Source organism: Aythya marila, assembly GCF_965140915.1.
Source record: "Aythya marila genome assembly, chromosome: 3".
Taxonomy (NCBI): domain Eukaryota; kingdom Metazoa; phylum Chordata; class Aves; order Anseriformes; family Anatidae; genus Aythya; species Aythya marila.
The window spans coordinates 26057971-26084450 of record NC_139044.1 but is presented as its reverse complement, the minus strand read 5'-3'; the positions used below and the strand labels follow the sequence as shown (position 1 = coordinate 26084450).

Below are 26480 nucleotides of genomic sequence, written 5' to 3'. Positions count from 1 at the left end.
CCTCATCCAGATCATCGATAAAGATATTGGAATTAATATCTATAAAGAATTTCATACATATTTCAAAAAATAAACCTTACCTTTCTTTTCACAAATTTGTCCCAATAGTTGTTTGGAAAAGACCTGAAAAACACAGATGAAAAAAGAGATTACATTTTAGATTATCATGAAGAGTACCTACTAAGATGCCATAAAAATTATATAATAATTTGTTTCTAAGAGGCTCTCTGTTGGTGCTATCTCCAGATAGTCTTTTGGGAAGTTATTGGAATGAAAGTTACCAATTGGCATTGAGCCTATCACATTCTCATGGCTGGGAAAGAGCAGCTGAGCTGATGTTTCTAGTGTTCCAAAGTATCATAGATCATATGATACCAAAGTATCATATCCAAAAGTTCCAAAGTATTAAAGGATCATATAATCCCAAAAGGCAGAGTTAAGGTTCCAAAGAAAAGCTTTCAAGAGACACTAAAAGGATACAAACCACTGTTCACTGTTGAACTGACAGCAATAAACAATCATCACTGCACTTGCTAAAAAAAAAAAAAAAAAAAAAAAAAAAAAAAAAAAAAAGTTCCTTGCAATCTTTTTTTAATATATGGAATATATGGAAAAAAAAAAAAAAAACCTGCAAATGAAGAAGATTAAAACTGATAACAAACACTTGACCAAAATATTTTGTATATCCTTTCTGGAAATATACTCCTCACAACTGTGTATTTCAGACAAGCTGGACCATCAAATGCGTAACTGTGCAGTCTGAAGCATAATTCCTTGCAAAGTTATAGAAACAGAGTAAGCACAAACTCACTGTGTGTTGATTACAAGTCTATCCCATTGCCCTTTAATATCGTCTTCTGAGGGCTGTTCGGTTATATACAGCCCATCAAATTCCAATTTCCTTGCTACTTCCTTTTCCCTCTTAAAAATAACCAGTGGAACCTGCAATTGAAAAAAAAAAAAAAAAAATCAATATATCAGAAATTAGTTAAAATGCTCTGAGATGTCTGAAAATCTATAAGAAAAGATGGTAGTTATGAAAAATTAAATACAAAAACTGAACACATATTAAATAATACTTCAAAAAAATAAAGGACTTGAAAACTGGCCAAGCTGACAAGATCAGTGTCAATACAGACAATCATCGTTCTAGCCATGTGAATGGGCACATTCACTGCTGGCAGTCACAAGAAGCGATACAGGTTATTGCTGTAACTGGCTGACACTGTAACTGTGGAAATACTGAACCTACAGTCCAATGCCAGACCAGGAAATCAGGCCCTGGCCTGTAACCTTCTGAATTCACAAATCACCGAATGGTGTTTCTTTACATGGTTCCTCAACCTGCTTAAGCAAAGTTGCTACAACTTGATTCCAATTTATACCAGTCAAAGGACAAAAATGTTCATAACTAGAAGAAAAAAAAAAAAAACAGTTCAGTTTTTCTTACTTTCAAACAATAATACCCTATGATGCAGAAGAAAGAGATGATTGTGTGTAATATGGCCAAAATCCGCAGCGTGGGCTCCATGTAGCCACTGCTTTCTTCTAGGACATAATGAACTGCAATGACCCTCTGGCTGTCACTCTCCAAGCTGTTCAACTTCATACTTTCTCCAGTAGACACCACAGGAACTTCCTTTTCTTCTGTCACAGCAGAGGTGGAGACCTGTTTAAATCACTTGAATCTTAATATTGCAGGTATATTCCTCTGACAGGAGTTTTACACCACTACAAGTGAAAACAACCCTACCAAGGACAACATAATCATGAGGAAATAACTTTCTGCAGAAAAATATCCACAGGGAATACCTCACACAGTACAATACCTCACCCTTTCACCATGCTACACCAATTTGCGATAGTGTGGATTTTCTTTTACTCTCTTCCCATTGCAAATTTGGGTCATACATATCACCTTGAATTCAAGAAAGAGCATAGACCTTCTGGAAGAAGCCCAGTCAACTCCTGACATTGCCATATGTAATCCTTATCAGCAGGACTCTTCCTGGAACTGATTCAAGTCTGGAAAATCTACTGTTGCATTAACTATAGCAAAGGCCTTGACAAAAATGGTAAGTGATATTCCAGCTAGTTTAAGATGATGCAACTTCCCCTTGCTGTACACATCTTCTCAGGGGAGCAGGATGGCACACAAAAAAAAAAAATAAATAAATATCTCAGCTGACATGTATTAGCTTAAGTTGCCACTGAAGGCTGGGCTTGGCTGAGTCTGTACAGGATAATGGAGCACAAAGGTAAACATTTCACTTTGCTGCATCTCTCACAGCACAGAACTTTGGAAATAGCTATTTGGAAGTCCATTATTACTTCTCAGAAACACATTAGTATCGCTGTTAGATCTCTGAAGTGGCAGACTGAAGAAGGCATTTAATCAGGTTAGGCATGTTAATCATAGGCATGTGAGGCTAGGCACTTTAATCATAGCACAGTGTCCACAAAACCTGAATGCTTTTCATAATGCAAATTAATATTGTGACAAGCTTACCTTATAGAAAAGAAGGATGAAGTTGATGGCAAAAGCAACAAACAATGCCAACATCCTCATGTTATAAAAGTTTCGAGCAAAATAGTTCTGAAAACAAAAATAAAATATAAATATTCCTTGCCTAATAATTATCATTCTTGAAATTAATTATTAAAAATTATTTTAGGAAATAAAATAACCTATATTGCATATTTAATAAATTATCTGAAATATGATGAATGTTTAATCCCAATCTGAAAAAAAATATTTATCCATACTTCACTACAGAACTTGTCACTATTTCAGGCAGATCATTTGATAAATAGAATATCAGACATGCTATTTTTCTTTAGTGGTCTCAAAGTCGGAAGATTGGAAAACTCTGCCTTAAATATTTTTTCATGTTTTCCTGCTTCTTTCTGATTTCAAAACCTTCAAAAATAACAGCGAAAGCACAGAAAATCTCAAGAAAAATCTTATTCCAGTGAGGAAATTCCTACCCAAACCTTATATACTAAGGTTAAAAGTACCCTATCTCTTCCTTACAATTCAGAAACTTTTCCAGCACCTAGTTTCAATGTTTTGTTTTAAATCTTACATGGAAATTCCTCCATTTTCAGCCCTAAACATAGAAGACTATTTGTGAGTTAGTATATGAGATTATTAGAAGAAAAATAAATAAAATTTGAATGGCTGCTACATGATACCCTGACACTGAGTTCAAAAGCAAAACTTAAGCAATTAGTTCCTTTATATTGTCATTGTCATTTTATTCTTTTGCTATGTTACTCATGGTAGATGTAGGCTGACCCTACACAATTATATCTACTAGATCTACAGCAAAAGCCTTTATCTTTTTGCTTTGGATTTCATTCCAGTCTCTCAGAATATGTATGCCTATATATATCTTAGCTAATAAAAACTTGGATTTTAAATAACTCTGCATCTTACTCAGAGCTACCATATGTTACTGAAACACAAATACATTTCTACAATTTTAGCTAGTCTTATTTTCCACATAATTTAAGAAATTTCTCAAATATGAACTTGCTCTTTCATGAAAATCTTAATAAAATGTTTAGATAGAGGAACTTGACTTTTCCCAAAGTGTCTCAGGAAAACAGAAATCCTACAACCTCACAAGCTGCTCTAAAAATTCTTGACTTAATAAATACTTACCTTCACACAAAAACACTAGGCTTTTTTTGCACTGATGGATAGAAATCTTTGAAGGTCTGAATTTTAGCCAATAATTACATTCCTTATTATGTTAATATATGTCTAATATATTATTTTTTGGATTTGTGTGTTTGTATTTTTGCTTGCTTGTTTCCTCCACTAAAAAATTCAATTAAACCTTTGCCTTTATGTCCTATTCATGGATGACTGTGGATTGAATGAGTCTTAGCAGATGCGAATTTGTCTTTTTCATTTTGATAGCATAATGTAATAGTATATATCCCTCCCAATGCACAAACACAGAGTGTAGAGAACAGCTTACCAGAAGCTTTTGTTGATATGCAATTATTTTCTTCCAGAAAGCCGATTCCTGAACTTCCGGTTCTCCATATCTATGAGTATGAAGCTGTCTTAATTTCTGTTTCCCTTTGTCTTCCTTGGCTTTCTCTTCTTTTTCTCCATCCTCTCCTCTTAGGATACAAATGAAGCCAAAATAATAAGTCAAGTTAATAAAATTGACAAAAAAATAATTAAACCACACCCTGCAAGAGGACATTGCAACTTTTCATGAGGCCGAAGTAGTCATAATTCATGAAGTGCACATGTATGAATAACAAGGATAGATATCCATCTTCAGCATAAAGCACTGGAAAGGGTGACAGTCTGGTTAAGTCTACTGATATTTGAACTTAATGATTTGTCAGCCTGAAGTGAGAATTGCTAAGTGGTAGAAGCAGGTAACCAAGAATCTCCCAAACTTTATACCTGCAACTCTGCTTCATAATTGTGCAGCTAACACTGCCAAATGTCTGTACAACTCTCTATATGTCTAAGGGCTCCCCTCCAACCTCATGCACTTGAACTATCTGGTTCAGATACACAAACTGCAGAACACTAGTTCTTCTTGTATTTACAAGCCAAGCCTTAAGTTTTAAATTCTGCATTTCTGTCCAGATGAGGACAACAAAAGCAACCCCTCTAGGAGAAGAGAGAAATATGAAAGCTTGACAGCATTTCAATCTGTGATAATCACCATGCTGCGTAATTACAGAAAGTCATAGCTAGTGGGCTGCCTTCTCCAAGCACAAAATCATAGGAACTGAGAATTATTTTGGAAGTTAATTTGACCTGACAGCCAGATACATGAAAGGATCACAGAAGCCCATTTGATGCCAAAACAGAGTGAGAAGCAACTTATTAGTTACATTATTAATTTCTCTTTATCTATCTACAAACAGAATAACTGATATCCTAAGTTGCTTCATAGTAGAATATACTCAACAAACTTTCACTTGAAAGTTTGTCTTACATTAGAAGTGGCTTCAGGGCAATGCCAGGCACTTCCACTCTTCACAGAGAATACTGGTATCACTGCAACTCACACAGTCAAGCAGAGCAATCAACAGTGAAGTGACCTTCAAAAGTCAGCAAGACTCTCCTTCACAAAGTTGTACTGGCTGCATTAGAAGTTTGCTGTACTAATTAGGAAGAAGAGTTTTTGTTACTGTGTTTTGTTACTGTGGCAAGTGTTATCTCCATATTGCTCTCCTGCAATGACAAACTTGAGACTAAGAGATCCACTTGAAATTTTATCAGTGATATATCAGCCACCATAAAAAATAGGGATGGAGAGTTTTTTTACTGGTTAAATCCAAGTCCTATGTTTTGCTTTTTTATTCTGAGCTAATATCATCAACATTTGATTTTACCATGTCTTAAAAAGACTGAAATGATTATTTATCAATGCTAATGATCCCCATAAAGACATGAGAGGACTCAGTAATTCTTTAAAACTGTAACAGAGTAATAAGGTTATGCAAAATCTAAATAACTCAAAACAGTTCTTATCAAATGGAAAGGGTGAAAGAGTCAGTCTCTACCACTGATAGATAATTAGTCTCTGTAACACAAGCGCTCTTACAATTTTTCCAAGACATTTTCTTCTCGTTTTCATACTTGCCAAAAAAACCTTAAACAAACAGATGAAATTAAGCCCAATGAAAACAGACCAACAAAAGACTTGATTCTCAGAAAACAATGATTTTGCAGATTCAAGATATATTAAAAAGTATACTCAATTCCATCAAAATTTTCAATGAACTCTAGAACCATTGCAGCTATGCCTCTGTAAATAAACTGCCTCTTGGATAAACATGTAAACTCCTAGGACTACCGTCTGAAACTGTTGTTCAGTGAGCTTTTAATACCTGTGGGGAAAGGCAGGAAGTTACATTATGAGTTCTGTGAATTCTAAAATAAACTAAATTGAAATTACGAAGGATGGAGCTGGAAGAGGGGAATTCATAAAATCTCTTAGTGATTTCATGGCATTTCCTTGCAAATGCCTACTGATGAGGAGGATGGATTAAATATATACATACACACACACACACCTTAATAGTGGAATGTGAATGAAAATAAAATTAAAGGAAAAGAAGTATAATAAAGCTGATATTTTAGTGAAACAAACTAATTTGCAGTACCACTAGTTAAAGTTATACATACTCTGCTTTTTCAGGTTCAGATTTTGTTTCCTCCTTCTCTTCCTTTTCATCTTCTTTCATTTGTTCCTACAGATAGTCAGATTAAGGGAAAAAAAAGTGTCTGAGTATTATTATGCAGAACAGAATTAGTTAAAAGGATACACAGACTGTGGAATATTACACTTTTTTCTTTTTTTTAGCTGTTGAAGCTCTGAGAGAAGATGATGCTTCAATATTTATTTATGAAGACACATTTTAGCACTAAATTAGAAGGAAACCAAACTACCACCTACTTAGAGAAGGCTGTGGGAATTGAAGTTTATGATATCAGAGAGGGTATGGTTTAGTGATTATGTGATTCCCTAAAATCATGTCACACACACACACACAAAAAAAAAACAAACACGCAAACATAGATGCAAGCTGTGTTTCAAGACAAAATAGTTAGCATATGAAAAAGATAAACATAGAGCATAAGCATAGAAATAAAAAGTGCAATTACCTGGATTTTTTCCTGTTCCTCAGGCATTGGAGCTAAGGAAGGAGTGCTCAGCAAATCGCTCAAACCAGCGTTTGGATTATGAGGGATCAATTTATACTGTCCACCTTCCCGTTTCAAATCCAAACCAAATATATCTGATAGTAGATCACTCTCATCTGATAAAGTTCTCAAATCTGTCAAGTCTTCTGCAGGCAATGCAGTTTCTGTGGGCTTCCTCTCCCCCTCTTCTCCTTCCCCACGCACCTCATCCTGCGTGGGATCTGGCATATTAGCTAATAGTTCAGCCACCTTGATCTTCTTTGCTCCTTCTACTAGGCTTCCTCCAAGCAGCAAACTGCATATGATGCGAAAGAAGCCACGGAAGACACTACAAGCAAAATGCAGTAAGCCCATCAAAATGCTCCAGTAGGAAGAAAACAAAGCCATAATCATGTCCTTCATGGTCATTTTCTTCACTTTTTTCATCTGTTTCTTCAGGCTTTTCATGCTAAGCATTTTCATAAGAGTCATTAAATTATACTTGAGAGCTACTAATGCTAACTTCATAGTTACAAGAGAGAAGAAACCCATTCCAGGATCCTGCTCCTCAGGCTTATCTTTCTCATTTTCCTCTTTATTAGCTGACCTTTCATTCAGATCTGACTCAGAAATCTGAGCAGCCAGTTGCATTTCAAAGATGGTATCCTCACAGAAATTAACAAAAAGCTCCATCTTTTCTTTCTCCCCACCTTCATTTACAACATCAAATATAAATTGTCTCTTTGACTCTTTTACCTGAGGTTTCTCCCACTGAGTCCGACTTGACTCACTTATTTCAAAATATACTCGTTCAATGCGCTTTGCACTACCCATGATTTCTATGCGTCCAAGGAAAGGCTGAAAGTAATTCAGCACACTCTCTGACAGTTCAAGAAAAGTTTGCAAGCGGGTATCATGGGGCATGTGTTCTGAGAGGTTGGTCAGGAGAACAGCAACATTGAAACCAATGTCTTTGGCAGGTTCATGGAACCGTTTCACAAACTCCTCGTAGTCCAGAGTCTCATTCTCATCAGTTTCAGCACAGGATAGCAGAAACTCAGTTTCAGACTGAGTGTAATGTTTATGGCTTTCCATTGCTTTGTGGAAATCCCTTTTTGAAATTATGCCTTTACCATCTGGGTCATACTCTTTGAATGCATCAGAGGAAGTCAAATCCTTCAGTTTTAAGAACATATCAAAGAACTTCAGAATCATCTCCACATTGTTGGACGATTCCACAAGCATATCAACCATCTGCTTGCCAATAGTTCCATTCACAACATTACCTAGATGTGATGACATGAAATTAGAAATATTGATGGCAGCAAGTATTTTGGCAACGTGTTTAATAATGACTAGTGAAATAATTATACAGTAAGATTGATAAACCACTGGCTCACATAGTTATATGAGGAAAACAGCTGTAAAATCAGGAATCTTTTACTAATAGCACTACCCTAAGACTTGGAAAAAGATGTAAGTGACTGAAATATTTGCCATTAAAGAAATAACTAACAAGCCACAGAGAGGTATATCTGTTATGTTTATTAAAGTACTAAACATGAGACAGTTTTTCAAAAGTGATAATGTAAATTTTACTGTAGTGCAACACAAACAGAGGATGAGTAGGTTCCTGATGGAGCACTGCCTAATACTAATACTAAGAATTACTTTGCTTCTCAGTTACCTCAGTTACCTCAGGTGAGCAAAGCAGCAGCCATCCATGCTACACTGTAATCCAGGTTGCATTTGCTGCCCTCCCAGATAATACATCTCTTTCTCTCTCTGCCCTCTCAAGATAATAAATGTGACGCAATACATGTAGGAAGCATAAAGGAAAATCTTTGGATCATCTATGCTTGTGTATTTCTGTCTTTCTACTATTGATAGTCTATTGTTAATCTGCCAATACGATACCAGAAAGAAGATACATAAATAGCATTATTTCTTGACAATGATCACATTCTCTGGGGAACCATAATTTCCAGTATTAGTCATAAGGAAACTTGAACCTACTCACTAAATAAATCAAAGCCTATTCTTCATGGCTAAGATCATTATAAAAACAAATGCAATATAAAAAAAAAATCTATTAATAAAACGATAGATAAATGTCTCAGTTCTTGGAATTTAGAATTTCAACCTAGAGTTAAAAACAAACAAACAAAAACTTCTCACTTAAGGCAAAAGATAGGCCATATTCACAGAAACAAAGTAAAACCTATGTCACAGCTGGATTTTATGCAATTCTGACATTCAGAAGTAACATAAATGATATCGACTGGACTGTATCAATCTTCCATGCAATTTAAGATCTCACAACTGATACATAAAAATCAAAAACCTAAAGGAAAATGGAACATTAAACACAAAGGTGAAAATGTTGCTAAAGCAATTGCAAAAGAGAATTTCAAATTACACTTTACCTACCTTCCAGCATAGACAGCAACATGACAACCATATCCTTTTGAAGATCCATTAATTCTTTCAGTAATTCAATTTGACTGGAATCCTAAAGAAATGAATACAATATATATAATATCTACTGATTTTTTTGACATTCATATATGTGCATGCAGATTTCACCCTGTAAAAATAAGATTTAAAATTTAAGAAGCTATTAGGATCATAACTGGTAACACAGCAATAAAGCAATAATAAGGTATGTCTGGCTCACAGATGATGCCTCTGTAAAGTTTCATGTCAGCTAAAGCAGTGTTGCTGTTAGTATAATCAAGTTCACAGCCTTGGAAAAAAATAATGGCAGCAGCACACAGAAGACAAAGTGTAACATGCTTCAAAGTGACTGATTTTTATTTATTTTTTTTGGGGGGGCGGGGGGAGAGATGGGACCGGGACTTTTGTTCTGGAAACTTCTGGTTTAAAACAAAGACCAAATACTTTCCTTAAGCAAACCCCAGGTATAGAAAGATGCCATATGACAACATATGACAACATAAATCCATTTAGCCACACTCAACACCTTTGAAAAATGGTATTTGAACACAGTGCAATTAGTATATTCTTGCAATAAGAATAAATTAATAAAACAGCCCAAGTGAGCTCTGGAAGGCCCGAAGAGTCTGAACTCCACACAAGAAAAAGGCACCATCTCAATTTATACACATCTCTATTTGGAGCAGACCACGTTTCTGTCATTACTCAAAACAGTCTAACTCCACTCACTACAATGAACTTTGTTGAGCAAAGCATTTTGGCTCTCTCCAAAGTGGCAGGGTATCATTATTTTCTAGATGTTATAGTTATAAGATTGTAAGAAACCACTCTGCACACAGCTGAGACTAAAATCTTGCCATTATTGTGAAAACAAATCTTACCAATGATCACATCAGATTTATTAATCAACAATTAATTTTATGTATTTTACTTCCTGTCTGTAACTACTTGTATACTAGTTTCCATCTTGCTTTAGTGATTTAGGAAGAAAGCGTAACAGTCACCACTGTGGCCTACCCAATCATTGATTGTTTTTTTCTATTCTGAAAATAACAAAGATGTTCCAAAATGACAATACATGGTACACGGGCTTACAAAGACACCTTAGGAAAAATTCATTGCATCACTTTGAAAATCAACTTTCACTATGATGCTATCTACTGGAAAGTGACACCTATTTATCAGTAACAAATAAGAACCAGAATGGTAGCAGAAAAGTCCACAGATCTAAGTAACTGACCTACTTCTACTGGTAAAGTCCCAAGGGTTGGTAGGAAAACCATTTAAGCAAGACTATCTCCATTTACGCAACACATTCAAAAATACTGACATGTACTTACATATACTTCATATACATTATAAGTAAATAAAAAATCAGGTCTAAAAACTTCATAGCCTTCAGAGTTTTATTACTTAACAACTAAAATGTTTTCAAGATTACGACACTTCTCTGAGAATGTTTAGTTATTTAAAAAAAATCAGGATTATTTTCTACTTTCGATTAAGATGTGTAATATAAGGATAACTGCAATTTTTTAAAAAGTTAAAAAGTTGAAAAACAGACTGCTTAAAGTTAGGATTCTTCCCATCTAACTTTAGCTCTAAAGAGCTGTCTGTGCTAGTTCTCTACACCATATTGTAAGGATAAATTACAATTCTTGTCTATTGAGAGTAGAAAGGGCTTAGATGTCTGCATTGAACTAGGCACCTGAACAGGGAAGAGAGATGCTACATAAAAAGCTTGTGCAAAATTGCAGAAAACATGGAGGCAGAACTTTGATATGAAACACAGGAAATGGATTGCTTTTCTCTGATTTCACGTTATATGATTCATTTTCAACTTCATCGAACCTTGTTATAAGCCTGGTGCTCATGAGCACTTTGACTCTGTAATTTATACCCTCAGCTTTGTTTTATTCTCTCAGCTCTGCCTCTTATTTTTCCTCATACCTCCATTATTAACTGTGGTAATTAGTTATTTAAACATACTAACAAGACACTTTATCATTATTATAAGTTAGCAACTTTACAAACAAAAACTAAAAGATACCTGGGACAGCTTCATCTGCATGTGGGCAAACACATGAAGAAAACCAACTACAGCATCCCATAGCCTGCTGTGTGCCAGACTTTGCTGATTCCCAGTACATGGCCCCTATTGATAAGTCAACAAGAGAAGAAAGGTAGGTTTTATTTGGAAGAAACTTAACAAAAGACAAGTATAAACAATAGAGAAGCATAGTAGGGGGTCTGTCCTTTAAAAACTGCCGTGAAAAGCTAAGCATATACAGATTTTTTTATCTTGCAACACCACTGACCATAAGCAATGCATATTTCTAATAGCCATTCTTTCTGTTTTAGCTGAGTCCCATTTCAGAACCATAAAAAGTACAGCTGTTTGCAACATTAAACTGCAAATGTTAGAGAGGTACAAAATCTTCAAACTGATTCTTCCCTACTTAATACAATAACTCAGGAATTAATTAATATGGGATTGATGCAAAATTGGTATAAGTGATAAGGGACTAAGATTCCTGATTTCTTTTTTTCCCAGTATATTCCACCTGTTCTAGAAAGCAGTGCTAAATAATATTATTCAAAAAATTCCAACTTCAAAAAAGCAGGATTACAAAATATTTTGAAACTTTAGAGAACAGTAAATAAAACAATTACTAGCTAACAATGCTATTTGTGACTTGCCAAATATGTTTACAACAAGCACATGTACACTCGTGACTATAAGCTGCCTTTACTCAGATTTACATGTTCCAATGCTATCACACTTGATCCTCATGAAATAAAATATTATTTTCATAATATACATTTCCAGTTGAAGGAGAACAGTATAATAGACATATAGTCTAACGGGATGCTCTCTAACCTGATTATTATATGTGGAAGCAAATTATAATATTTTTGATGGATTTACATGAGGAATTAATAAGAATTAAATTATGCCTAGTTCTTTAAATAGCATGAAAGAACTGCCATATTGTTATTTTGACAGAATTAATCCCATCTGTAAATAGAATTAAGGCTAATTACTATTTCATGAGGAATACTTCAGTTTTCAGATTCATTGTGCAAATTAATTATCAGTTTGGTATTCAAAAACTTCTAGTCTTATTTTGCAAAAGCAGCATAATAATGATAAAAACACTAAATTACATTCAACACTCCCCTTTACCAATTCTTAATCACACATTAAAAAATACATTAAAAGAATACAACCAAACCTGAAGAAATTTGCTTTCAAAAAAAAAAAAAAAAGAAAAAAAGAAAAGACTTGCTGTTTGTAGAAGACCACAAAGGCAATGGCAACAATTTTAAGATGGCAAAAGCCAAGCAGTTCAGAAATAAACTGAAGCTTTCTTGCAGGACTTGCATTATGAAGCGTATAATATAAACAAGTTACTTTTTTGAATACATTTTCAGATTAGTCATTCAGTGAACTACTCCATTTTTTATTTTCTGCAAGCAACCCAAAGCTGCCTTAGAACACAGAACATTTGATTTCTTCATTAGTCTCTCACTAGTCTTCTTTGAATCCTGCCAGTATGTCTTCTCATTTATCACTGTCTACCCCAAGTACATCTCTACAGTTATCAAATGTAACATGTGACTTGATCAGAATAAAACAAACTCTACCTACTATTCATACAACTAATGGATCAGGGAGTAGTGCCAGCTATACAAAACTTCTTTTTCTACATAAATAAATGCACTAAAATAATTTTGAAGTTTAAACGTACCTATATTATATCCCGATATATATTTTATCTAGCTGTACATTGTCTTTATTACAAAGGTATTATTCATTTTCTTTCAAATCCATAAAATTAGAAATAAACTAACTTACCTGGATATACTCTGTGAGAGTATTGAAAACCTGTTTTGCAACCTGGATGGCTTTGGAAAAATTCCGTTGTCCTTGCTCATCAATAACATCCTTCCCAGAATAATACCAATAGAAATCACTAATGGACTCCTAAAAACAGTTATGAGAAGCACGAAGAGATTATGTAATCAAAATTTCTCTAACCAGTTCTTCATCAAGATCAGAAACATATTAGCTAGGAATACAGTTCTGGAAAGTATTTATTTTATAAAGGTTCTTAAATGATCACAAAAATGTTTTAAACTCCATACAGGTTGTCAAGTGTTACTTCAAGAACTGTATTTTCATCTCACGGGAATCAACAGGAACAATAGTAAACTGAAATAATAAAATAAAATAAAATAAAATAAAATAAAATAAAATAAAATAAAATAAAATAAAATAAAATAAAATAAAATAAAATAAAATAAAATAAAATAAAAATACACAAACCTCCCCCATATACCTTAAAATCAAGATTAAAAAAAAAAAAAAAGATATATAGAGAGACAGACAGAGAGCTAGATCTGTTGGTATCTGCCATATTCTGCATTCTGAACAGGTCTCAATAGTATGGCAATGCTGCATGCTGCTCTTTATACTGTTTGCTTGACACCCAGTCAATAGCAGGAACAAATGTTGCTTTGTGTGCATGATTCTTCTTTCTGTCTTCCTCAAAGGAAACCTTATTAAAGTTTCAACAAAGTAAGCAATGGAATAGAAATTGTATTGTCCCTACAACTTCTACAGAATGTGTAAGGATAAATAGCAACATTGGTAACAACAGCAACTTAAAGAATACTGATTTTAATAGATTGGAATTCTTAGACACCATACATACATGACTAAAGAGAAAATTTAACTAGCTAAATAAAGATTAGACTATTCTTACACTTTACTGCATGCCATCACATGGCTGTGCATCTAGCTGACCAATGTTCAGACTGAATCAGAACATGGATGAAAAAACAGCTGTCTGAATCTCAAGCTGAACAATAGAAAACACTTTTCAGTCACAGGGTAGTCACAGTCAATTACTGGCTAGAGTTTTATGCACTTCCTTAGCATGTCTACTTTCTGCCTGTGCTGGTTGGTTAACAGACTTCACTGAATTTTTGTATACAGTGGTTGATATTAGCCTTTTACACTTCTGCCACTTTTACTCCCATAGGGCAGCATAACAACACTTTAAGAACTGTAACCAGTAGAGAATTACAGACTGTTTTTTCAACAAAATGGATTACAATGAACAAAATAAATGTAATCACAAATACATGTGCTTGTCTGATAAAGCTGAACATTTTATGATAAAGATGAAGTTCAACCTTGCTGTAAACAGAACTTTTATGATAGGAAATGACTTATTCCAGAAGGATATACCAGAGAAATTAAGAAACTCAGAGTTTCCACATAGAACAGTCTAACTTATGATTAAAATAAACTAAAAGTATAATGTTGCATAAATGAAAGTCATTATCATCATTTACTTGATTAGTACAGAAGTTAACCTACCTGAACTCTCAATAAGTAATCCACAGTGGAAATGATAATATTAACAGTTGTGTTGTTACCAGTCTGAGTTCTCAGATAATTTTGAAAATCTAAAAATTCAAATAAAAGTTCAATTTACATTTAAGTGCTAAAGACTTACAAAGTGATTCCTGCAAATTAATTCCAAGGAAAGTATAGCTTAAATAAATGCATTTTTTTTGTTGTTACTTTGTTTTTTCAAAAAAATGTCTTTAGCATGCCGTCTGCATTTTATTGCAGAGATCACATCAGTCCATCAGCAAACCATAAGCCCAAAATTTGATTATGTTTAATAATATGTATTATTATTATGTTTAATGATATACATTTTCCTAAGTGACAGTGAAATCAAGTCTCTTAATTATACAATTGCTGTTTACAAGGTCAGAAATATGTCCAACAACTAATACAATTTTTTCTTTTTTTTTTTCCCTCTCAGTAACTGACTCGAAGTCATAAGCCACATATATTTTCCTATATAGTTTACCTTTCCTAGTCAGGTCAAGACTGAAAACTCATCATTCTGGAAACCCATACCTTTTCTACAATGTTGGAACAGATTAAACAACCTGAGATTTTCATTACAAATAAATATTTTCCTTTCATGTCTAGTCCAGCAGCTACACTATCTTTCATAAAATTTTATAAACACTGCCAAACTTACAGCAGTGAATGTCTTTTATCTTTATAGTTATCTTTAAGTTACCACCACCTTGACTTAGCTGGAAGCCTGCCCACAAACCTGAGTTATGTCCTTCACAAAGTAGTTGAAGAAAGCGGAAGAGATCACAGGTAAACTCATCATCCTGCATCACCTTTTCTCCTGTAGAAAGGCCAGATGGAAGCACAGATTATCACAGGCTGCCAATTAACACCCCACACCCCCTGCAGAAAATCTCCATATTTAATTTTAAAAAAGAGAGAAAAGGAGAGAAAATTTATAGCCACCAATCTATCTGAAGCACATATGACTCATGCTTGGCAGATAGTTATGTTATTTAAAACAATTAAATGATAAAACTTAAATTTTGAGTTATAAATATGGCAGCATGAGCTTGGCAACATTTTAGAAATAATCCACAATTTACATTCTCCTTTAACTTTGCTGGGCATGAATGCTGCATTACATACAAAGGTTAGGATTAGATTAATTTGGTTCTAATTCATCACAAAACAAGGTAATTAAAAATACAGAGAGAGAATTAATTGAACAGTAATGAAAATCATTCCTCAAATAAATTATTAGTTTTTAACATATTTTATTTTAAAATAAATAGCTAAAAAAAAAAAAAAAGATATTTACAGCTATCTGCATTTTCAAGAATCTTTTAGGCTGACATTTCTGAGGATTTATCACCTGCTTACTGATGACACAAAATGTATGTTGGGCTTTCATCTCCCTTGACAAAATAAAGCATTAAACTTATAATGAACTAGAGTATATGCCAACGTGCTTTGCTGAATTAAACCCTTAAGTTCTTTTTTTTTTTTTTTTTTTTTTTTTTTGTGGACAGATAATATCCAGAAGTATGAAGCTTCAAATTATATTCTTGATTCTTCACTTTAAAAGAGTATGCTAAAAAGCCCTCTATTAAAACGTCACTTTTTCAATTATATCAATACATACAGTTAACTTTGTACACTGAACTGCAAAGATGACAAACAACCATTCACCGAGGAAAACAATCACAGTTGGAAAAAAAAAAAAAAGAACAGCTAATAAAATGACAATGGGAAAACAATATAGGTGTATGAAATAATTAAAGATCACCTAGTAAAAGCAAAGAAACTTCCATTTTAGGACTTTGGATAAATATTTAGAGTGCATATGGCAACAAAAATTGAAATTACAAAAACTTGTTTCTTTGAGAACATGCATCTTGTGACTATGTGGCCAAGTGTTATTTGTAGAAAGCATAAGGATAGGACAGAAAAATGTATCAAGATTGCAGAATAATTTGAAAGATTTTTTTTTTTCAATGGGAAGATATTTTAGACTGATACGCGAACTTCCAAATCTTATGTCTATAAAGACAGTATTTTCCAGTGCGTGAACAGAAGGAAACCAGAAGAGTATATAAACTAAAAACAAAACAAAACAAAGAAGCTTTAAAAAAGGTTATAGTCAATAATAATCACATTAAGAATTATTAGAATTGCTATATCAATCGATCACTAATTATAATGTATATTTATAAATTATTATATTACTATTACATTATCACAGCTGGAAGTTTCAATACAGTGGTAGGACTTGGAAGCAAAAGCATTTTCAAAACTAGTACAAATATTTTGAAAGTACATAATTGCACTCTTTCCTGTTACCATCAACAGGTAATGTTACTCAGAACACACATCACTCAAAAATATGCAAATACAACTTATTGTAAAATAGGGACATTAATTCTAATTCCAAATGTGTACTTATCATAGAATCATAAAATTCAGTGTTGGAAAATACCTCCAAGATCACCTGGTCCAACCATCATCCTACTACCAATGTCATCCACTAAACCATGTCCCTAAGCACCATGTCCAACCTTTCCTTAAAACAGAAAGGTCCCAGGAATGGTGATGCCACCACATCCCTGGGCAACCTCTTCCAATGCCTGACTACTGTTTCTGAGAAGAAATGTCTCCTCATTTCCAACCTGAACCTCCCCTGGCTCAACTTGAGGCCATTCCCTCTAGTCCTATCACTAGTTAACCTGTGTGAAGAGGCCAACTCCAAGCTCCCCACACCTTCCCTTTACGTAGTTGTAGACCAATAAGGTCTCCCTGGAGCCTCCTCTTCTCCACACTAAACAACCCCAGTGCCCTCAAGGCATTCCTGGTAGGACTTGTGTTGTAAATTACATTCTGTGACATTTTTTCTCTATCCCAGAAATAATACTATTTATATACTTTTTCATTCAGGTAAAACTGAAAACACCTTCAGCTAATTAGGAATGAAAAAGAAATTACTGTTTTTTACAGTACTGATTAATGTACACATATATATATGCCCAAAAATACAATGTGAGTGAATACAACCAAGAATACAATCAAGAGGTGCCTGTGCACTTAAAAGTATATTATTCAAAACGATATGCAGGTTCAGTCCTGCAAGATACTTTTGTATGTTGCTGGTCAAAGTCCAGAATATAGAATATCCCGCAGGATTATATTATATTTTTCTAACAGTAACTGAACTCTTGGCATGCTTAAAGTTACACTTGGTGTCATGCTTTGTTGATTGAAGTGAATAATTATATTTTGCAAAAACAAGCATTACAGAAAGCCAAATATTTTGTAGCGCCTGTACCATCACACATGCAATGCATGTAACTTGACTACTTAGATGGTAATGCTTTTAAATCACAACTCACACAGAAAATTTGTGAGGTACTACAGCTTGTGAAATCAAGCCCATAAAGGAACCAACCATGTATTTCTTGCATATCAAGTTATCACTAAGTAAAAGCCATTTGTATAGACTACAGCATAAGTTATAGTTTTGTATTTTAAAACCTCTCTTTTCCTTGCCATCATATCAATTAACGTTTCTCAGAACAAGGAAAACAAGTCTCACATTAAAATTATTACACAGATCATAGACTAATCTTCTGGCTTTTAGTACAATCACTGGAATTTAAAAATGTAATAAAATGAAGTCCTACTAGAAAGGTTGGAAGGGTTAATATTGGAAGGGTTTGGGAAGGTCTTTTATTAAGCTCTGCTACTGAGAAATCACAAAATGAATGCAAGTTATTGGACAATTCTGCAAAAATCAAATAGTGTTCAGTATACCATCACACATTAAGTGGAAAGACCTAATCATTTTGAAAATAATATTTATATATAAACTAAATAGTAATTAAACAAAACAAACAAAACATATACACAAAAAATATTTCAAACATCTTGGCCATACTAAGATTTAAAATAATGCTGGTTATTAATTTCTACAGCTGAAGAAAATCTGACAAAAAATAATGTTATTGTCAAGAATTTTATTTTTCAGATGCTACTTTGACAACAACAGGTGGTCCTGTTGGAAACTATAGAACTGAAGTGCAGATTCATTTCTTTCTATAAAATCTGAGAACAACCTTTGCTGCTGTGCACACAAATTCATGCCAGTACAAACAAACATTTATATAGATAATGTACTCACGAGTATGCACACTGTATACGATATGTCGGTTGTCATGACACCGTGCTCTTTAGCTTCTGTTGATATGATGTATATTTTGGCCTCTATTTGCTTAGACATACGTTATAATAGTTAAAATGCTGCCATTGCTCATGCTGTATGGAAATGGTATGGCTACACACATGAAGGATTTATGTGTGTAGTTTTTTGCAAAACTCATAGCTTGTGTTTGTGATGTATTGGAGGAACAGAAGTCTTGTAGAGGAAATGAAAATAAGATTGAATGAAAAATGAAATATATATCTTTTTCCTTGAAAGTGCATGTGTCCAAGTTTAATAATTCTCTCTTTTTTTTGGTTGTTGTTTGTTTGTGTTTATTTATCTCTAATATCCCTAATGGAAAATATCTGAAATCTATTTCTACTCAGAAATATTTGTCTAGCACTACATATCACAGAGATGTACACATATATTCATGATTCATTCATGATTCATTCATGATTCATTCATGAAGAGGGCTCCTTTTTGATGGCAGCTAAGCAAAAGGCAAATAACTCCGTTGTAAAACAACTGAATTTATTCTTATTATAAGACACTGGCAATACTGGGTTGGATTCTGCCTACTGCATGCCTTTCACTTTTCAAGAATCTGATTCAAATAAGAAAAGCACTTGTTTTCTCACTAAGTTATGCTTAACCATCTCTCTGAATTCAAACTGCTTAAATGCCTTCTATAAATGCAAACACTGATTCAAATACAGTTATAAAAAGGATTAAAACACCACTGCAATGTAGCCTACAGTGGATTATACTGAACTTAGAAAACTGTCTCAAGCATGACTATGTTAGTGAAGGACAAGAAATATTTATTGATTTCATGTTATTAATGGCTGAAAATAGCCCTGATATGTACACTTATTCTACCTATTTATTATAAAGCATGTACACCACTCTTAGTCAGTTAAATAACAAGTACTTTTAAGAACTACCATCAGATCAGATTTCATTCTAAAATTAAATTTTAATGAAGTAAGCCTTCTGAGAACTTATGGAGAAACAAAATAATGACATAATATTAAAAAAATAAAAAAATAAAAATAGAGCTTTACTAATAAAAAATCAGTTACTTATAGTATTACTGGGTAAACCAGCAACTTCCTGCTGGTGTATGAAAAAACTAGCTGAAAACTAACTACTGATGTTCAGCTGTGGAGAAATAAAACAAAAAAAATCCCCCCACTCTGGCTTAAAAAGTAGGTTTAAGTGTTAAAATTGTATTATTTCTACATGTGTGACCATGCAACACAAGATAGAACATGTGGGGTATATAGTTAAATTTTGTAACACCCATCTAAAAGATTATAACCTAGACATTCCCCAGCTTGTACTTAAAAGTCCAAATTGTTTTTAAATCATCATTCTCAGTATAATTTCTTGAATCTTTTATCATTGCACAATTACTGTTAAATTATGAATTTAATTCAAAACAAAAAGTGAGGTTTAAATTCCTAAGCTCCATTTGATTACATAAAATAACAACTCTGTTGAGGAAAGATGTATATCTTGCCAGTGTTAACTATGACTTCACTAAAGAAAATGGAATCTTTGCCATCAGTTAGTACTATGGTAGTGAACTACCAATTACTGTTTAAATGTCTTTTCCCTGTCTGAAACCTGGACTCTGAGGGAAGAAATCAATGAGACAAGTTCCATAAGTGACAAAGCACATGACAAAGACTGTCAGCTAAGGGGCAAAAAAAGATCTACTTCTCTCTTTAAATTTCTATTTCCATGTTATTATCTCAAAGATGTCTCTCAAATCCAGTATCAGTTAAATGCGGCTGAGTTTTTTTCTTCTGTGATTCTGGTTAAAATTGGGAGTCTAAAAATAGTTTAAAATTTCAAAATTTTATAGTCCAATACACTAACATTAAGGCTGTTGAAGACATAGTTTTCCAAGAGCAGTATGAACAGTCAATACAAATCCAATCAATGTGAAAGACCGGGACATTAAGTTTGCAGAGAAATGTTCTCTTTAAACAAACAAATGAACAAACAAACAAACAAACAAACAAAACACAGTAAAGTAACAGCATTTCCAGAAAATGGAACTGGAAGTCAGAATGAGTGAGAACTTTGATGCAAAATCTTCCTAATTTTATCAGCTGGCTTCTTCACTTGGAAACTTGGTCACCTTTCCACATAATACAAGCCAAAAATTGGGGATGAGTATGTCTTTTATAGAGAGTTACCTAGTTTAGTTATTTTACAAGTTCTTCAAATTAAAAACGTGGAGAAATACTTTTCATTACAATACTTAAAAGATTTGAAGGGTATTACTGTTTTGGGGAAGGATTTTTTTCTTGAATTATAGCTGAGCTTCAGGGATCTATCCTCATTCTTCTTTTCCTATCTGCAAAATTATCCTGATGTATTTAACCATATTTCACTGAAAACAGCATTTACTGCAAGCTTTTTCATAATGATGTAGAAGGAAGATAGTTTCAAACTATAAGTAATATAGTAAGTATAATATAATTATACTATAAGTATATTAGCAAGTAGGTTCATCGTGATTGTGAAATAAATATGGAAGAAAAATTTGGAAGAAAAATAATTCCATCTCAAAATGCACAGTGTTCTTTATGAAGTCTTTTGTGAAGTCTTAAAAAAAAATTCAAAATATCAGTCTGCCTAGCACTGATATAAACTCTGCCTAGCAAAGATAAGATTATCTAAGCAGAAACTTTTCACATGACATGATAAATAAAGCAAATCTTTTAAAAGAGAAAAACACTGCACTTTCAAGATTATTTTGACCCACAGTGAAATAGCAGAATATGGGTGTTAAATGAAAAAACATCACAAGATAATAAGCATCTCTATGTGTCTTTTGTTTTGAACCCTCTATTTTATTCGTTTTTTTTTTCTTTTTTTTTTTTTTTTTTTTTAAAGGAAACAGAACAATCAAAACAGAATACGTACAGAAGAAACAACATTGAATACATCACAAAAACAAGAAAGAAACATGTTTGCAAAAGAACCATCAATGTTTTTACCAGTGGGGGTTCCAGGGTTTGGAAAGGGAAGGTAGTACCAGTCAGAGGAAAATCAGGAAAAGGCGATTAAAATGTGGACAGCACAAAGAAACAGTTGGAATAGAACAATAAATCTCAAATCCATCTTGACTCAGTGCATGGCCTTCTGCCTATTGCCAAGGTTGACGTGGGACCAGAAACAACCTTTATTGTATAGCACTGCCCTTGATGAAAAGTTGACTTTACTCTCACAAGTGTCAACAGCAGCTTTTCTTCATTTTTGGCAAGAACAGTTTCAGACTTCCGGGTAGTAAAATCAGTTACAGTTATTTATTGATATGCTTCTGCATCAAATTCAGATGACATGAGAAACAGGCCACAGTGCACATTTTATTTGCATCGTGCCATTTGCTCAGGAATCAATAAAATGATCCTCATAGAGGAGTAATTAATTACTCTTAGAGTAAGTATCTCCCCTAAAAAAAAATTAATGGGAAAAAAAAAAAAACAAACAGTTCCATATCTACCATTGCTGCTTCCTTGGAAGTATTTTACATATTCATAGGTTATTCATAGGATTGCAAACAGACATACAATATCATGTATCCCATAAAGTTTAGGATACCTGAAAACTATTCACCACAGAGTTTCCCAAAAGACACACTGGCTGGGCTTTCATAATGCTATCAGGACTTAATACCAGTGACTATCCAACTCTTCTGTAAACTACTTTTCAATTAATTGAAAAAGGTGTGCTTCATAATATAAAATTTATTATTATTATTATTGAAGGTAGTATAATATCAAGAATAAAGTAACACTAACAAGAAAAAGTACAGCCTTTTTTGGTTTGGCTTTGTTTTGTTCTGTTTTCTTGAGTTTCCAATAACTGGATATTAATCTATAAAAAGGTTCTGTTAGTAAATATTATCCCTTTGCATCAAGAAATATTTGACACAGTATGATTACTGTATCTTGATATTGCTGCTGCTTGTCTGTAACAAAGAGAACTAAAACACATGATCTAAAGGTAGAATTCTGTTATCTAATAAATGAAAATTCCACTGAGAAAACAAACAAAAATCCAGATCCCCCACCAATCCACCTCAACATTTGGCTAATGAAAAGCCATCTGCTGTGTTTAAGTGTTTCTGCTGAATGGTATACACATTTTGTATTTTAAATTTTCAGTTCTCACAGTGATAACAACATCTCATGGCAACTGCTCCACCAAAACTTTCCTTTCTGGATTTTAGAGTACTGTAGAGGTATAGGAACCTTAGTACCTCAAGTAGCTTTCAGAGCAAGGAAGAGCCACCTGTAAACATTGATTCTTATAAATCAGAGAAGCACCACACTTTCTGGTATAAACTCCCAGACACATTAGATAAACCTAGCCAGTGGAAAGTTCTCTCCTCACTAACCACCCTCAAATCCTCACTGGATCCACCACTGATTTCCTGTGTTTGCACAAAACAATGCAGCAATAAAGCCACATTCAATGCACAACATAAATACTACAGGAGGAGTACAGCACAAAACTATGTATGTATAGGTAATTTTTTTTTTAAACATTCATCCATTGCAAATACTGGGCTTACTAAAATAAAAAGAAATAATAAAAAAAAGGAAACTAAAGAAAAAAGGAAAAAAAGTTTAAAAAAGCTTGCTGCTCTTACATCTAGTGTGCCAGTTACTGTGCAAATCCTGAGAAAAGGAGGAAGAACAGAGTGGGGAGAGTTGACATGAAAACCAAAAAGTTTGGAATACACAATTACAATAATAATAGTAAAGAACCAGTAGTTTATCAGTAATCTAATGGTGTTCAGGAGCTGTACAGTGCTGACACAAAGCTAACAGCAGGAAAAATAAAGAAAAGGCAGTTGTTTTTAATAATTACCACGCTCATGAGTGATGACTGAGGAAGGGAGGACATTTAGTTCAAAGAAAAGGAAACAGGAAAAAAAAAAAGGAAAAAAAGTTGAGAATTTTTTTTAGCAAACATAAAATATACTTAGTATTGGTTTTGGCAAAATTAGTTTTATACTAGAAGAGAAAGATCAAATAAACAGCAAAACAAAAAAATCCCTCAAATGAGGAAGCATAAAAATACTCTAACATAAGTAGAGTATGCAGTGTTCAAAGAATTATTTATATCTGCATTCAAGATCTGGCTTTTCTAGAAATACAGGCAGCTGGTTAAAATAAAAATGAATCTGTGTCTTGACAGTCCATCCTAAAATTCAGCATTATAAATAGATTTAAATATTTAGTAATTGAAGTATTGTCCAAAAGAGCAAAACATTGTGCAGGATAATTTTCAGTAAAACATCAAAGTAACAGCAAAAATCTTATATGCCAGATAATTTTATCAGTGTTCAATCCACAATCATGTAACCAAAATTTATCCAAATGGGTTCACTATATTTTGTTTACTCACATAAATCTAGCAGGATTTGATTTATAACTTAAACTGTGGGAGCACTTTTAGAGAAACAGCATATATTATCAGCCCTGAAGTAATCCAGTCAAATGTAATAGTTCATGGTTTTGATTTGAGACAAGCAGTTGAATAATCAAGAAATATGCCACATAAAAGAGCTACAGGCACAACAGCCGATGGGATACACAATGTTGCAGGTATGAATTATGAGTGCCAAAATGCAATGATGATTACGCAGTCAAGCTTTTTTACCTTGATTTTAAGATAAAAACATGTTAAAAGATTAGGTCACTGTAGGATTTAAACATAAAAATATACCATAAAAAATATTGAAGGTAAGTGGAGAAAATGTGCTTTGGTAGCTCAGTCAATCACGTAAGAATGAACCTAACAGTTCCAGACAATCACAGGAAGGGAGTCGCAGAACTTACTGTCAGACAGAAGAAAGAAACTGACAGTGAACTGACAACACAGAAGGTAGAAAGCTACATTGGCTCAAAGTCAAAAATGAAGTGTTTTTTTTTTTTGTTGTTTGTTTGTTTTTGTTTTTGTTTTTGTTTTTTTTTAATAATATTTCCCCACAGACAAACAGAAAAAGAGTGTTTCTAAGCAGCAGCTTTCCCAGCAGACTTTTTTTTCCAAACAACAGATACAGCTCTCTTGACCTCTAATATTTAACTTATTGCTTAACTAAATTTCTGGCTTTCATTCTAGCCAAGACAGTTTAAGAAATCAGGTGGGAGCTTTTAATTTCATTTTATGCTGAATCTAGCTGGGGACTTCTGAAATGTTTTACATGCATAAACACTGCTGTTTGTAACTAGAATCTGTTTTCAATTTTGCATGTAATATGGTCTTCACTTCTCCGGAATGTTGGGTAAGGTTCCTTTGAGACATTTCTGAAACTCAACACATGCTAGTAATTTACTACTGACAAGCATGGGCTTTGGTCAGCCAATTAGCTTCAGCCTCTCTATATATATTTAAAGGTTTCTTTCAGATTTGCTTCTACAAAACGTAGAAAAGTTCACAGATTATTTCTGTTAAATTGATATTACCTGATCCCTCTTCGGTCACCATGCCAAGGCCTTCTGCTTTGTTCTGACGTTCGAATGCATTTAGGTCAAGAACACTGCAATGAGAAAAAATTGTATTTGTGCAGTGATTAATGAAAAATGTGCAATATTTCAATTTGTGAAAGACAGAGAAAGATTTGTGATTTCATTTAAGTTTATAATCATACTAGTGTCAAGAAGATACATTTTAGTGGCTTAATATACCTGCCTGCTACAAGATTACAAAATTCAGTGCTACAGACTTAACCTGCTTTTTTGCCCTGCAAACGACAATAGAATTTAGCTCTTTATGATTGATCAAAAAAGTGAACGTATGTGTTTATGATATAAATACTAATTTTCTGGGTTATAAAGAGGCCACATGATTGACTGCTTTCATATTATAGTCAATTTTATCCCAAGCAGCAAGGTCCCTAAAAAACCTATGTCACTATCAGTTCCATTCAGTTTTCCTCCCTCCATGTTCTGAAAAACTGAAGATGCCATAGGGACATCTATGCTGAATTACCTGGACATAAAAAACATGTACCCTTACAGATTTCTATCTGTGAATCTGCATAGTTCTGCCTTTCATTGGTTAGGATGTCAACTTGCCATGGATAACTTTTGTTCATAAGCAAGAAAGTTTACAAAAGTCATATGAATGTTGATTAACTCCAACCTAGCTGAATTTAAAGTGAAACTTCGCTGAAGTCAGTGTTATGAAGAAAGGATATAGCATAGTACCATTGACATAACAGAAGGCTGAGCCTTTAGTCTCAGTCTAGTTTTATGGTTAAATAATGTATTAATGAACATATGCTTTACTCTTAGTGTATTTAAAGAGTTTACATATGATCAACATAAACTGTCAAGAAGCATGAATGGACAAACAAGTCACAGTACCTCCTCAGTTTATTAAATCATGGTTTTCCATTGTACTCTGCAATACTATTAATGCTTCTAACAAATTGTGTTTTCCCAAAATCTTTATGACTACTTAACATTGATCATTAACTTGCTCTCTGCAGTATTACCTCCAGAGTTACAAATTCAGTCCTGAAGAATGCTCCTAACTCTGGAGCTGTTTTCTGGCATATCTCAGAGTAGACACAAATGCCATAAACATTTCCAATAACCAAGGTAGATTGGTTATATGAAGATTTGCATACCATAAGCATCACTTTATCCAACCCAAACTCTAGCAAATTGCAGTGCCCTGGTGCTGTTTGCAAAAGATACGTAGCAATTTTCCAAAGTTTTTTTCCAAAAGTA

General features: G+C 33.5%; 1 protein-coding gene across 13 annotated transcripts in view; it reads right to left on the bottom strand.

Annotated features, from left to right (window-relative positions):
* The window catches only part of RYR2 (ryanodine receptor 2), a 413797-nt gene that overhangs the window by 15886 nt on the left and 371431 nt on the right, over positions 1-26480 (bottom strand). For all 13 annotated transcript variants that reach the window (XR_014317119.1, XR_014317120.1, XM_082756062.1 and 10 more), the window contains 13 exons: positions 25209-25282; positions 15277-15357; positions 14517-14605; positions 12987-13115; positions 11178-11282; positions 9101-9182; positions 6653-7956; positions 6173-6237; positions 3990-4137; positions 2510-2596; positions 1451-1669; positions 812-942; positions 81-123 (listed from right to left, as the gene is read on the bottom strand). Coding sequence is in view for 11 of the 13 variants with exons in the window: in XM_082756062.1 (XP_082612188.1) it covers positions 81-123; positions 812-942; positions 1451-1669; positions 2510-2596; positions 3990-4137; positions 6173-6237; positions 6653-7956; positions 9101-9182; positions 11178-11282; positions 12987-13115; positions 14517-14605; positions 15277-15357; positions 25209-25282 (2557 nt within the window). In the remaining 2 variants the exon portion in view is untranslated. The remainder of the gene's footprint in view (positions 1-80; positions 124-811; positions 943-1450; positions 1670-2509; positions 2597-3989; positions 4138-6172; positions 6238-6652; positions 7957-9100; positions 9183-11177; positions 11283-12986; positions 13116-14516; positions 14606-15276; positions 15358-25208; positions 25283-26480) is intronic.